Genomic DNA, 16,473 nt, shown 5'->3' with positions numbered 1-16,473 from the left:
TATTCATCTAATTCAGTGGGTTATATCTTAAATATAGCTTTTCTTGTTAATATCAGAACAGCCATCACTCTCTTCACAGCATATTATTCCCTTAAATTTTCAGTGAACTGTATCCACTTCTTTCACTCAGTGTGATTCTGCCTCTCGAGGTACATGACAACTTTTAAAGTGGTGTGGCTAGCTGCAGAAAAAGTTCACAAGCAGAAAGAGTGCTCAGTTTGCATTTCCAGAGTCAGGCTTGGGAGAAGTAGAGTTCTCAGTGCATATAGTGTTAATTGGGATCACAGCAGCTGAATGAGTTATCGTATGATATGTGTGTTTAAAAGCCAATGCTGATTTCTGAAAACTTGCATTGTTTATACAGGAGATTTTCTAAACCTATACTTATGCACTTTTTAATAGCCTAATAACCAGTGAAAGTATACAAATTATTTAGTAAGAACCATAATAAAATTATGAGAATGTCTGTTTTGTTTTAAATAAAAGGATTAGGTTTGAAAACGTCTGTATCCTAGTGCCTACACATGCATCTTTATTTTAATTTATAGACCTATAAAACTGACATAAAATTGAATATACAGTCAAATGACACCTGCTCCAAGCAAATGTTAAAGGTCAAGTTACCCAAGAATGAAAAGCACACGTCTTAAGGAACATTCGCTATTAAGAACTGTACTTTGTTTATACAGGGTTTCTTCACTGATTAATTTTGGGCCATCTCTGTTTATTTTTTTCACTTTGCCAACCCCATTTTGAGATAGTATTGAGCACTCAACCTAAGTCACATTGCTGAAGTTTCCATTCTTATCTGCGTTAGGTGAGGACCTCAAGGCAACGAGTGGAATAATAGTTGTATTTAATCAAACAGTCAAAAAATAAACCACACAGGTGCAAGGTACTTTCACAGAGTATATCTGCTTCCTCAGGTGACAATTTCCAAATACTTCTGTTACTTGGTTATATACACATTTACTAATTTAATAATCGATTAATTAAAACATTATTAAGAACATTAATACTTCCCTTCTTAATACATTTCACTCAAATAGAAATATGTATACATATACTTATGTCAAACATAAAATCATATAGAAATATATAAAAAATATAAAATATTTTATAGAAAATGTAAAAAGTTTTATTTAATGCAATTATGCAAATGATTCAGTTCAGGTTTAAGTGAAAACACTTCATTAAGACCTGGGGGGGGGGGGGGGGGGTATGCATTAAAATACAATATTCATTTGTTTTCTTTCCTCTCAGTAACATATTTGATATCCCCTCCCCTTTGTGACAAAACCACATTTTCCAGAATTAAAAATTTAAAAGTGTGTTGCTCACTAGTACTTACTATATGTTTACATAGAGGATTAGTAGTAACCTTTCTCCTAATCTCTGACATGTGACTGCTTATACATTTTTTTTAACATCTGATTCATTTTTCCTATGTAAAATGATGAACAGGATACACACCTTGCCATATAAACAAGATTACTTGTATTACAATTACCATGCGCTGTAATATAAAATTCAGTCTGTCTTACAGGATCTATAAATTCCTTATTTGTATAAATGAATTTGCTGAAAACACATTTTCCACATCTATAAGTACCTTACATATTTATTTTTTGCAGCTAACCTACTAGCATGTTGTTTCTTGTAGCATAGTTTATTTTTTAGTGTGTTGTTGTTGTTTTTCTTTTGGCTTTTCCCGGTTAGGGGTCACCTAATACAAATAGTTATGGCACTTTAAAATTGTAAACTTCTAAATTTTAATTGATCATGTTGATTGATGTTACTATATAAAGACGTTAGTAGTACCAGTGCTTTCATCTGATGAAGTCTATGTTATTAGACGAAAGCGCTTATCTGTGTTTTTTGGGAGTTCTGTGGAAATATAAAGGAAATACAAAGGATTTTACACCTCCATTTGTGGCCTGGACTGTTTTTATCATTCATTTATTATATGTTGGCATATGTGTTTGCTACTGGTGTCCCCATACAACTATTGATGTTTGTTTATAGTATTTATTTTGAAATAAAAACACATTATGCTCTAACACCAGCTGTAACAATTCACACATTAAATCCACTTTTAAGTCTTGTAAAGCATCATGAGCTTGGATATATTTTTTGATCATTTCTATACCTACTAGGTTTGGAATACCAGTGAATAACAAATCCACATCCAGTGTGACTAAATAACATGTAACTACAGAGTTAAATTCATTCCATTCATATAGTTCATATAAGAAATTTGTACTGTCCATAATAATAGTGGAAGATGTATCTAACACACATTTTAACTCTGATTTTAAATATTTTGATATAGCTTCTGTAGCCCATCCTCGTGTTGATACTATAGGACATGATCGTGGTTTAAATAGGTCCTTATGTATCTTTGGGACTCCATATATTACTGGAATAACTGGTGTTGTAATTAACAAGTACTTGTACAATTGCTCAGTGATGGTACCTTGTGTAAACAGTTCTTCAAGTTTGTTAGCAATTGTTTGTTGTATATGTATAACAGCTGACTTATTTTTTTTAACCTAAATAAATCAGAATACCAGGCTATCCACTCCTTGCAACATAATGATAACATCATTATAAAACCAGCAGATAAGGGACGGGGAATAGTTGTTTTAGATAAAGATTATAATAGTACTATGTTGGCTATGTTAGATACAAATAATTATGCATGTATTAATAAGTCACAAGCATTATGTAAAATCAGATGGCCAGAGTTAGTAGGCTTAATACGTCTGATGCTATCTGCACTCAACAGTTAGATAATCTGACCAATGACTTTCAACAGAGAGGATATAATAGATAAAAAGCAGTAGAAGTAAAAGCAGATATTATGCAAAACAGAGATAGCTCTTATGCACCATTTTTTCAAGAAAAGGACAAATAAATAAAACATCAAAGAAATCTACTGCATACAGTGAATGTAAATGCATTTTTAACTTACTGCTCTGGCGTATTGTATACATTATTAACTATGATCAAAATACAACTAATATAAGAAATATTATACGTAAACATTGGTCTATACTATCACTCATACCAGAGGTTAATAGTATAAGTGCTAGTCCAACATTTGTATATAGAAAATGTAACACACTAAAAAATAAACTATGCTACAAGGAACAACATGCTAGTAGCTTAGCTGCAAAGAATAAATATGTAGGTACTTATAGATGTGGAAAATGTGTTTTCTGCAAATTCATATACACAAATAAAGAATTTATAGATCCTGTAAGAGAGAATGAATTTTATATTAGATTGCATGGTAATTGTAATACAAGTAACCTTATTTATATGGCAAGGTGTGTATCCTGTTCATTGTTTTACATAGGAAAAATGAATCAAATGTTAAAAAAAGTATAAGCGGTCACATGTCAGAGATTAGGAGAAAGGTTACTACTAATCCTCTATGTAAACATATAGTAAGTACTAGTGAGCAACACACTTTTAAATTCTTAATTCTAGAAAATGTGGTTTTGTCACAAAGGGGAGGGGATATCAAAAATGTTACTGAGAGGAAAGAAAACAAATGGATATTGTATTTTAATGCATACCCCCCCCCCCCCCCCCAGGTCTTAATGAAGTGTTTTCACTTAAACCTGAACTGGATCATTTGCATAATTGCATTAAATAAAACTTTTTTACATTTTCTATAAAATAAATTGTATTTTTTTATATATGTTTATATATTTCTGTATCATTTTATGTTTGACATAAATATATGGTTACATATTTCTATTTGAGTGAAATGTATTAAGAAGGGAAGTATTAATGTTCTTTATGTTTTAATTAATTGATTATTCAATTAGTAAATGTGTATTTAACCAAGTAACAGAAGTATTTGGAAATTGTCAATTGAGGAAGCAGATATACTCTGTGAAAGTACCTTGCACTTGTCTAGTTTATTTTTTGACTGTTTGATTAAATACAACTATTATTCAGCTTGTTGCCTTGTGGTTGATACTTTTGAACATTTACTGGGACTGTTACCGATCCACTGACTTGGAATTTGTTCTTGTTCTACCTTAGCTGAGGACCTACTATTTATACTGACTTCATAAATGAAAACCTAAGCTTTGGCTGGTGGGCTTGTTCTGTCCCTCAGGCATCAAACCCCTGTTTCCACATGTTGTGTATGGTGTCAGGGTGTTGTATCAACAGTGACCATCACCTAGAATCAATGTTTCCACCATTGGCTAGCTAGCCTTACCAGGGATATACTTGTGTGCAACATACGTACGCACACTCACAACTGTGGGAGATTTCGAGTGTACAGTCCACCTATGGTGTGTCTTTGGAATGTGGGTGGAAATCAGAGCACCTAGAGAAAAGCCATGCAAAAACAAGGAGAACATGCAGACTTTGTATGAAGGTTTCCCATCTGATAATCAAACCAGAGAACTTATTGCTGTCAGGCAATGAGTCTGTGTGCTGTGCTGCCCTAAATACAACCAACATCAAAGTGAGTCTTTTCTGTACTAAGAGCTACAGCAGCTCATTACTACCATCTTACAGTACTTTCTCTGTGAAGGGCACAATTCTGTTGAGATGGTCGACCCTATGAATCTTTCTGTTGCATTTCTCAGTGATTGTCTACAATTCAATGCTGAAATTTTGTATGTTATTAAAATAGTCAAACAAAACCTCAGTGTGTTTATAGCATACTAGGCTGTATCTTACACCATAGTCTCATATTAAGTTTGTCAAGTCCCTGCTATTATCCAGCTTGCTGTGGTGTAATATCAAATGTGAGTCTTTCTTCTTCCCTATTTGGAAAACATGAGTCAGTTTATCGCAGAGCAGTGGAGTTAACTCTTCATCAGGGTATTGTAGTGGCCCTATGCTAGTCTTTGTTTAACAAGCAGTTTGCATTACTTTCACATACATGTTACCCTTAAGCTTCTCAGGCTGCGGTGGTGCAGCGGTTAGCATTGTCTCCTCACAGCAAGAGGTTTTCCGCTTCGATTCTCGGCTGGAGCAGCTTCTGTGTGGAGTCTGCATGTCCTCCCCATGGTCGAATGACATTTAAAAAAAAAGACATGCAGGTAGGTGTGTGCATGAATGGGTGTGCCTTCTTTGAAGGTTGGGCATCTGGCTGGCACCTTGGCACTGTAAAAATCCACTGCCAATCATTAGTGGACCGGAGTTCCGCTGTGGCGACCCCTAACCGGGAAAAGCCGAAAGACGTTAGTTTATTACCTTTAGCTTTTCCATGACAAATACTGACCATTTAGTAATTCAGTCAAGTGGAATGTACTCAATGGGTAGCTTTTGCTTCTTAGCCTGTCCATTGGTTATATGTACCAGGAGAAGAAATACTTTCTTGAATTCATACTTAGCACATAAATTGCTGCAATTTTGGAATTTCCTTCCTGTTGCTATAAGATGAATATTCAGATAAAGGCTGTGGTATGTCATAATTTCAATGTCATTCACCTTTTCTGTTGCTCTTACTACACTTTATGACATCAACTGTTTCCTCACTGGACAAATTATATAGACATGAAAACTGCTGTCAGACATCACTTTGTTCTCTGGTTTATTTATGGCTGTGGTGCATTCTTTGTGGAGTCTGCATATCCTTCCTGTGGCCTTTTTTTGGGTGAGACACCAGTTTCTTGTCATATCCCAAAAATTTTCATCTAGGCTTTTAGGCAGTCTTTTATCTTACATACAAGTGTAGTATGTGTGTGTGAGAGAGTGTCAATACATAGATGTGGATGCTGGTGTGTTCGAATGCATGGGGCTTGTCTATGTGTTTGTTTCATCTTTAGTTGTGCTTGAGTTTATCCTATAATGGCTGTGATGGAATTGTGTCTCATCCAGGATTTCATGTTCTCTGATCCCCTGTAAGTGACTCTAAACAGGGTAAACTAAGTAGTGAACAATGATCAAAGATTTCTTCAATGCCTACCACACCTTCTGACTTATCAGTCTTATTTTTGTGAAGCATTTTTGCCTCCCCTTCTTATCAAATCCCACTTCATATTATTTTTTTAATTCAATCCACATGTTCTCTTTATTCAAACTGTATGCTAATTTGTCAACTATTTATTTTTTTATCTGTAGATCACACTATTGCACTGTTTTTTTCTTACTTTAAGATAATCATTTGCTCCGCCATTCAGTATATTGTACCTACTAATTACATTCCAGCTTTGCTCATTGTACTCCCTTATTACTAGTTTTATGCATTTTATTTGAAACCGTTTCCAAGTGGTGTCTCTGCAATATATTTACTTCTACGGCATATCCATTTTATGAATTTTCTTTTGGAATTTTTCTAGTCTAAGCTTTCTGTTAAATTTGGCTTTGTCCTTTTAAATAGTCTTGGTTATTAAAACATAAAAGCCCCCGCCCAAATGTAGATATTGGCATGGCTGCCAAAGTCAGTAATGGTAGCCTCTTTTGCATAGTTGAAGGTGCAAGCATGCATGTCTGGGGGGGGGGGGGGCGCAGATGGTACCATTGTACTTGAGGGTGTAATGTTCGGTTAATAAAATGAGAAATGTAGTCATTACTGGGATGCCAGTGAGGACACACAGCACCCTAATGGATGCCTGCATGACAGCTCCCTAGAGCATTGATGACCAGTGGACACAGAGGCAAAGTTAGTAGAATAATAATATAAAATAACCTATGAAGGAACTAGACAGCCTCTGTCTCATATGTGCTCCCCTCATTATTTAGTGAAAATGTTGTAGTTTTAGGGTTTTTGGGTTTAGTTCATACCTGTAGTTAATGTGAAGCATTACTTCATGTGAATTATTTAAGTATTTATTAAATGAGTGAAACTGTCAAGCTCTTGTTGAAGTATCTCCAGATTTTCAGAATATCTTAAGTCTTGTTAAGTAGCCCCAATGTTTAGTATTCCTAACTAGAAAATATCTTCCTTGTTTCTGGGAGTTCAGTTGATGAAAAAAATAATGGTAACACTTCCTTCCAGACCTTTCTCAAAGGATGTATGTTTCACCCTAAAATGTCAGATCAAAAACTCTGAATGTGTGGTAGTATATTTTGAAGTAGGGGCAAAAAATCACTTAGAAAGTACCCTGTTTTGTAATTTAAGGTAGTCACTGTCTCGGAAGCACAAAATTTGATAGGGAGCCCTTTTAAGGGTAAATATAAATGAAATGGTGAATTGTTAACATTGTTTTATCTGTAATTGCTACTCATGCATTTTCCAGCCCACGGTTTATAAATTTTACCGCGTGAATATAAAGAAATGTGTCTAATCTCTCTGCAAACTTCATTTTCATAGTCATTGTTTAGAAGAATGACTTAAAATAAGAGACATCATAAAATATTAAATAAGAATACAGTTTTATAAATTTCCATTTGTTAGATAAAACATCATAAACCATTAAAAAATATGCAATAAAAGTAAAGTAAATTCACAAATAATAGGTCAGCTGTTAGAGCCAAAATCCTGTTTGCACAAAAATAGCTTAAATGCCTAAAGGTATCCTGCACTATGCTACAGAGAGATAAAGCCTTGATGAGTGCAGCCTCAACCAATAATTGATTATAGTGTGCCTCAGACAGGTGTATTATCAGCATCTGATTGGTGTTATTTTTGTGCTGATGAACAGGCTGTTAGCCTTGGTGCCTTTTTAGTAGCAAAATAAAAAAGTACATTGACTGCAATAGTGACCTAATAACCAAAGGAATACCAAATCATGTCTACAGGACTGGATGACCAAAAACCAGCATGGATAAAAACGAATGCCGAATCACTTCTACAGGACAGGAAGGCCAATGACTAGCCTGGATAAAAAGGAATGCATAATCACTTCTACAGGAGTGGATGACCAATAACTAGCATGGATAAAAAGGAATGCCGAATCACTACTACAGGACAGGAAAGCCAATGACTAGCCTGGATAAAAAGGAATGCCGAATCACTTCTATAGGACAGGAAGGCCAATGACTAGCCTGGATAAAAAGGAATGCCAAATCACTTCTACAGGAGTGGATGACCAATAGCCAGCATGGATAAATCTTTTTGAAAACATTTATTCAATATGCGTTCCTTCAGAACTTGCCAGGAGCAGCCTGTAATTATAGATGGGATTAATGGAAAACAGAGTTTGTCTGTCAGATTGACTGGGAATATTCATCCTGAAGCTGGAGGGCTTGATTCTGAAAAATGAAACAAATTGACTTTGTTATCCTGTTCTCATGTAAGTTTAATTTGGGGGTGGGAGTAGTAGGTGTAGGAAAATCATAACTGTGTTGCTTCTCTACCTAGCATGATGAGGGACAAAGCATGTTGTAGCACCTATTATTCTGTATACCTAGTGACTGTATAAGCAATCCAACAATCCAACTACCACACAAAGGGATGCAAAAAATAAAGTTTAATGAGGTAAGCGTTTTCACTATGACTGTAGCTTCATCAGACCACTGATAAAGAATGCCAGAAAACTATTTAAACAGTCAAACAGTGATGTCAGAAAGCACTCAAGCTTCAGGTAGTTGTCTGCTCCCAACAAATACACAGACACATGGACACACACACACACACACACACACACATGTAGTCTCGCTTGAAAATGAAATCATACAGACTGCCATGTAAATTATCAAACTGCATCTTAGTCAGAACTTTTCAAAGAAATAGAAATTCTTAAGTTTTCTATCCGACTTAATTACTTTTCCCCTTAACCTTATGGTCAGCATACTTTTAGGAAATTGTTACCCTGAGGTTCCCTTCGTGCATTCAAAGACAGTGCTGTCCACAGAAATGTCAGAATTTAAATGCAATTACAAGGAACTACATCCTGTATAGCAATGATGAAATTGCTGTATCACAGAGCGTTTCCTTGGAGTTTATATATATATATATATATATATATATATATATATATATATATATATATATATATATATATGGGTCTACTTCAGACAAAAGAAACACCACAATATCGAATTGCAAAACATGGACATAGAAACAAGGTACAACAAAACACCAGAACATCGATGGACGACATGCTTGAACCATGGAACATCGATCTAGGTAGTGTGGATGTCAGGTAGTACACAGCAGTATGCAGCGGAGATTGGTGTACAGTGGGGATTGGGAAATTTACCCTTACCCCACTGTAGTGCAATCTCAGAGTTGATAATGCTGAAATATTAGCTCTAAAAATACAACTAAATAAACTAAAAAGTGTAAACCTAATAGTTATCTATATACCCCCAGGGAACAATATCGAAACTTTAGAAGCCATCTTAAACTGGATAGACAACAACTATCCACAAGAAACAATAGTCCTGGGAGATGTTAACATTGATTGGAACCAATGCTCTGCACAGACCAATCCTACTTCTTTAAATATCCATGGTTTCTCTCAGATTATAACCACTACCACCAGACTAGGTAATAATCAACAAAAAGAAAGCATACTTGACTGGGTGCTCGTCAAGGAGCACCCCCAAAAATATACCCCGGGGACTCTCCCTAATGATCTTAGTGATCATATGCTTACATACATTATGAAAGATAATGCACCCAATGCTAGCATGCCAGTTTATAGAACAATCAGAAACAAAAAAAAATTTAACCCAATAAAATTTAACACGGAACTTAAATACTGTAACTGGTCAAAATTGAAATCCCTTCCCCTAGATGAGGCAGTCTCACATTTTAATGAAACATTCCTTACCATACTTGACTCTCATGCTCCCAAAAGGGTATCTAGAATCAAAACTCACATAGCACCCTGGCTAACCACAGAAACCAAAACCAAAATAATTAACAGAGACAAAGCATGGAACAAGTGGCGTACTACCAAGTTACCACTAGACCGGGTCATCTTCCAGCAAATAAGAAATGAAACTAAAAAGGCCTCCGCTCAAGATAAGAAAAACTACTTTCACCACCTACAAAACAAAAACCAAAAGAACCCTCAAAAATTCTGGGCAGGATTGAACAAACTTCTGCAACCAGGAAAATCCACCACTCCTACCCCAGAAACTCTATCTGATAAGAACCAAGAAGAAGTAGCTAACAACTTTAATACCTCCTTCACCGAAACCATTCAGTTACTAGCTAACCAGCTACCTGCTCCCTCTACCACACCAAGCAATACAACACCCAACTCTCCACTATCCTTTAACCTCCAACCCATATCCACCGCCTTCATTCGATCCCGATTGAAAAAACTAAAGCCAACTACCCTCTCATCTGATCTTCTACCAGCAGAATACCTGCAAATTGCTGCAGATGTCATAGCCTACCCCATTTCAATCTTAATTAACAGAACCATTACTGAGTCCACAATCCCAGCAATCTGGAAAATATCTTACGTCATACCTCTTCATAAAGGAGGAACATCCACTGAACTCTCTAACTATAGACCAATAGCCATATTATCACCACTTGCCAAAATTATGGAAAAGTGTGTGCATAACCAATTCATGTCCTATCTCATCCAAAACAAGCTACTATCTGACTGTCAGCATGGATTTAGACCCCACCATAGCACGACTACTGCCCTCCTCTCTTTTACCGAGAAAATTAACCGTAACCGGAATAGCAAAAATATTTCCTCGGCTCTCTTTCTAGATATGTCGAAAGCTTTCGACATGGTAAACCACCAGCTACTTCTCAAAACCTTAGAAACCTTACATCTAGACACCCAAGTCCTAAACTGGTTTCAGGCCTACCTCGTAGGCAGACAACAGGCAGTTATGTGGCAGAACAAGCTCTCCTGCCTACTACCGAACAGCATAGGCGTACCTCAAGGGTCCATGTTAGGACCTCTTCTGTTCTCAATATTCATAAACGACCTCCATTCAGTTATCCCCGAAGCCACCTGTATCCAATATGCAGACGACTCATCTCTCATCTGTTCTAATCCCATCCTTGATAACCTTCTAACAACTACCCAACACTGCTTTACCAAAGTTGAAAATTGGCTAACTGACCATCAACTCATCTTAAACCCAAAAAAAACCCAACTACTTCTCTTCCACCCACCCAACCCAACACCTTTCACACATTTCACCATTCAATCCAACAATGGTACTATTATCTCTCCTACTACCAACGCTAAACTATTAGGAGTAAACATCGACAATAAACTACGTTTTGACACCCACATCAACCAAACTATTAAAATGGTAAACAAAAAACTAGGGTCTTTATATAGGTTAAAAACCTTCCTAACTCCAGCCGCTAGACTAGCTACTGCTCGCTCGCATCTCCTATCCACCCTACTATATGCCTCCCCAATCCTTACGAACCTCAACAAGTCTGACCTCAATCGTCTCTCCACTTGTTATAACCACATTGCTAGATTCATCACTGCCCTACCCTATAGAACACACCATTGTATTAGCCTGAAAAAACTTGACTGGCTAGAACTCCCTAATCTTCTTCTGGAATACCAACTCATAGAAGCCTTTAAAATCCTGAAACATCCAGAGAACACCCCTGCACTAAAGAACATACTAACCCCTTACTCCAACCTAAGTTCTCTTCGCTCATCTAACAAACTCTTAATACAAACTAGCAAGTCCCCTAACCTAGGCGGGGATACACTGTACTCCAATATGATTGGCAAGGTGTGGAATTCTCTTCCCAATAAGCTAACGTCTTTACCATCACTAGTTCTATTCAAAAAAGAACTAAAAATCCACTATAAATCACACTGGCTCTGTCCTTGTACGAACCCAGACTAACATTCCCATGAGCAATTCTACATACAAGTAGGCAATTATTGTCTTATACAACCAAGTGTAAATTAACCTGAATGTAATGAAATGTAACCAATTGTAGCTTCTATTGTAATCATCTTTTCTCTCTTAATACTATGTAAATTGTCTTTATGTCTTTTGTAACAATATATCATTGTTTAACCCTGTTGGAGCTTTTCTCCCCGGGACTCTGCTGAAAATGGACATGTATCCAGTCGGACTATCCCGGTCAACAAATGTACAATAAATAAATAATAAAATATATAATCATGGGGGTGCAGGGGGGCTTGCCCTCTTGCAAAAATGTTGTATCAGGTATATTTGCTTGTTAGATTTGGTTTAGTGTTCTGTGGTTCAAGCATGTCGTCCGTCGATGTTCTGATGTTTCTTTGTTTCCATCTCGATGTTTTGTAATTCGATATTGTGGCATTTCGATGGTCTGAAGTAGACCCATAAATATATACATACACACACACATATATGTGTGTGTGTATTTAGATGTATATAATATGTATCAGGGGTGTAGGGCTGCAGGGTTTTTGGGATAAAATATTTTGAATATGTAAAGGTGATTTTTTAGTTTACTGTTAATTGTGTTAAATCGCACATACATTTTTTTAGTTTTGGGACTCGCATTATTAGGTCTCACACTTCATATAGGCAGCTGTTACACTGACAGGATAGAAGTAAATGTGTCCAATGAGTTTTTCTCCGACTTAGTCTGGGCTATGGAACTGTACTGCTCTACAACTTTTATACAGCCCTTTGCATGTGCTCTGAAGGCTCTGCTAAAAAAACATTGTTTTGCAAGCTGGGTTTACATGAAGTCCAGAAGGTACAAAGGGCTTTATTATAGTTAAATTACATTTTTTTGGTAAATTGTTTCTGTTAATCCCATCTTCAAAAGCAATTCAACCTTTTAAAATTTTAATAAAATTGCTGCATTCCTTTAAGAATATCGAAGTGCTTGATTAATATTATGAAAAGGAATTGCATCACACTGACTAGATTTTTTTTTCTCCATTTAATGAATTGTCAAAAGAACGTTCTGCTTTCCTAGAGGCTGAGAAAAAATAGAGCCTAGTTTCTTTGAAATACAATAATATTCTTTGCATATCAGCTTTTTTATTTTCTATGCACTTGTTTTATGACCAGAAAACTCAAAAAACTGTTGTTTCACTTATTTGATATATAAATATTTTTAAGCATCTACATTTTACTAACATGCTTTTCTAGAGAGCAGACAAACAACATATAAAAATGTGTAGGTATCAGTAAGATGGTGATATAAGTAACATATAAAATTTGTCTGAATATATGCTGAGCATGCATATGAATATAATTTGATAAAGATTGCTATAACTTTTCTTTTCCTCTCTTCTGCAGGTTTTTACAGGAAATACTAATGCAGACAGCACTGTACACAGCAAATTGCAGCATTCTGTCAAAGCCAGATTTATACGCTTTGTTCCTTTGCAGTGGAACCCCGATGGTGGGATTGGAATGAGAGTGGAGGTCTATGGCTGTACCTACAGTAAGTAAACTCACTGGGCTCATTAACCTGTTCACAAAATGCATGACTAGGAGGAAGTCAGAATCATGACCTCAGTGTGGTAGGAAGGAGTTTAGAGCATTTTGGAGGATATGAGCTGCCACTGACAGGAGATCACCAGTATCTCTGTATCACTATATATGAATGTGACAAGTTTGTGTACAGTAGCAGGTTTGCCTGCTCCATAGGGGACTTCTTGTGCAACCATGTATATTTTTTTCTTTACAGTGCTTGTATGCGTTTTGGTCAACATATTGGAATGGAAAGGACCACTGTCCTGACAATTTAGGTTATCCCATTGGGGCCAAGTTGCACACAATTCAGCTGGTGTCTTGATTCACTTCTGATTGGGAGGTGGGTGTTTTGCATATGTGTTCTGTGAATGGAGTATCGAATACAGTGACCATACAGTTTAAGTGATCTTGCCCCACTGTGCACAAATGTTTGCAATCCCAGACACACTGTGGATTTGCACATATCTAATTTGTCTGGCATTGCTAGTTGTTATCCTTCTCAAATGGACATTCAGTATGAGTATAATGAAAAGTATTGTACAAACGCTACTATTATATCTGTAAAATACTTTATGTACAAAATTAAAATTATTTTATGTTATGTTTTACTGGTTTGATCTTATTTATCAAATATTTCATGTCTACTTGCTGCGCTGCACTACTTCTATACTATGTTTTATGAGTTTATGCTTCTGCGCTGGGTCTTACAAAGGTCAAAGAGGATCTGTGGCTGATGTGCTTAACAAATATAAATATAAGTAAACAGCATGCATATGGTCATGCATATGTACATAAATAACACTCAAAATGTCTATAGAGTTGCTACTACTCTTTCATCTCAGCGGTGCGCTAAAGTCAGTATTTGCCAGTTGTTTCATTGGAACATGTCACCTATGCATCCCAGAGCAGGCAAATTAATTCCTCTGTTTTACTATTGGTTGTTGCTTGTAGTTTATATTAGCATACTGGATAAACAAATGTATACAATGACTGCTGATTACTATTCAAAAATGAGCATATACCAATAGAAAAAAGTCCGGCTGCTGAAGTACCATTGAGCACCCAGACTTTCTATTGGTATATGCTAAGGGACAGAGTAAAATGCAAAAACAATCAGGTATGTTCTGCAACACTACAGAGTCAGAAATGTGTCTGATTTTCCTTGTATTTCTGCATTGTCCCTCACAAACTGTCAGCAGTGTATATTTCAAATGTCCAGATTTTTGTTTATAGTTTTGGTCTGTTCCTCATTAAAATTGCAGTTTTCTGACAAGCTACTGGGGATTGAACTTAAAAAAAATTTCAGGTTCGGGATTCATATTGTTACAAAAATGCACACTAACATCCAGCAACTTTTAGTTTATAACAGCAATATTTAAAATCTGTCCCTATTTTTGTATCTTTGTCCCTCTATTATGTTGGGCTTTGTCCAGATTTTGTACATTATGAGTATGCCAGCAATAGTGATTCTCTTTTCCCCATTAATTCTCCTGCTCTACTCTGATGCACTGTGCAAGTGTGAGACTATAAGTCTCATATGCATCCGTAGTACATTAGTAAATGAGGAAGAATGCAGAATGCTAAGCACCATTATACAAATACATTATTTAATGAAGGTAATAGTTTTCTTTGTTAAATAATGCCATTGCATAATAGCATTAGCCCACTCCTGGATGTGGGTATCACAGGGTTTACCCATATTTGGCTTCATTTCCTCACTAAGGCTTCACCCTCATGATCAAATCATGAAAACTGTGGGTAAATACTGTGATACCCACACAAAGCCACTGAACTACATGCCTGGATATCTCACTATACTTTACATATCTTAGCCATTACTGAAGCCTGACTTACGCCTACACAAAATTTATTTACTTGCTATTTGATTACCAGGAAAGTCTAACTGGGTAGGAACCCAATTTTAGCGGAGGCCCGAGGGACAAAAGCTCCAAAGTATTATAAAAATATTTCAGAACAATAATTTTACAATCTTTAAAAATAATACAAAAAAACTACAGTTTAAATAATTATACCAAATTAAACATAATGTGAAAACATTGGTTAAAAATAGATACAAGTTATATGACAATGTTTTAATATTTAGTGGAATTTTATTCAGTTTATAGAGAAATTAGAGAAAAGTTAGTATAATACAAACAGGAACTGCAATATGAAGTGAGAGAAAAGCAGGCTTATGGTATATTTAGGAGAAAGAAAGGTGAGAAAACTTGATAGACATAAGAAAGTGAGTCAAGAAGAAAGAATAAGGAGGTGTAAGGTTTGAATAGGCATTTGTTCACATTTAGAGAGAGAATTTATCCTGGTGTTGAGCAAAAGCTGAGCCAGCTTTTGGCTAGGAAGTCTTTCAGAATGGTTTTGAAGGATGGGAGTGAGGTTATTGACCTGATGGATACAGGTAAACAGTTCCAGGCCTTAGAAACATGGTATGGGTGCAGACAATGGGCGGTAGATTTGATAGGCTTGTGGGCAGACAGGAGTTTTTGATTATTGGATCATAATGATTGACTTGGAGCATAGTTGTGTAGAATGTTATTTAGTGTTGCACAAGAAGATTGATTCTGAATAATTTTATAGGTGGTAAGAAGCTGTGTATATGTTAGTTGATGGAGTAGTTCTAACCAATTCAGACTTTTTAGTGTTATACAGTAGTGGGTTCTGAAAGGGGTATTTGCTGCAAATGTAGCAACTTTGTTATAGCATTGTTCAAGTTTTGATTTTTGTGATGACTGAAGGTTATTAAGGATGGAAATGCATAAGGAAGTATAAGACGGAGATAAGTAGTGACAAGTATAGCTTTAGCTGAGTTGGTGAGAAGGTTTGTGACTCTATAAGTATCCCTAGTTTTTGCTGAGTTTTTCTTATGCAATTTTTATATGCAAGTCAAATTTAAAATTGTTGTCCACTATCATTCCGAATAATTTGCTGTGAGAAATAAATTCAATGGTTTTATTGTCAAGAGAGAGGACTTGAAATTTTGCTTTTATATGAGAGAGGGATTTTGGGAGTGAGCATGAGTTATGAATTCAAATTCATTGCAAATTACAAAGCCTTCTTTCAGTGGCTGTTAAAGCTTCCCAAGTGATTTTTTGGAGGTGTTCCATGTTGAGAGATGTGCAAATGTGTTTGGAGTCGTCTGTGTACTGTATTAGGGAG

General features: G+C 36.0%; 1 protein-coding gene across 1 annotated transcript in view; it reads left to right on the top strand.

Annotated features, from left to right (window-relative positions):
* Positions 1–16,473, top strand: part of CNTNAP5 (contactin associated protein family member 5) — a 4,019,360-nt gene that overhangs the window by 1,330,708 nt on the left and 2,672,179 nt on the right. Inside the window, exon 4 of the mRNA XM_044060643.1 lies at positions 13,120–13,267. Coding sequence (XP_043916578.1) covers positions 13,120–13,267 — 148 coding nt within the window. The remainder of the gene's footprint in view (positions 1–13,119; positions 13,268–16,473) is intronic.

This window comes from Protopterus annectens, chromosome 2.part0 (genome assembly GCF_019279795.1).
Source record: "Protopterus annectens isolate FY-2018-M chromosome 2.part0, PAN1.0, whole genome shotgun sequence".
Lineage (NCBI taxonomy): Eukaryota > Metazoa > Chordata > Ceratodontiformes > Protopteridae > Protopterus > Protopterus annectens.
This window is presented reverse-complemented; position numbering and strand designations above follow the sequence as displayed.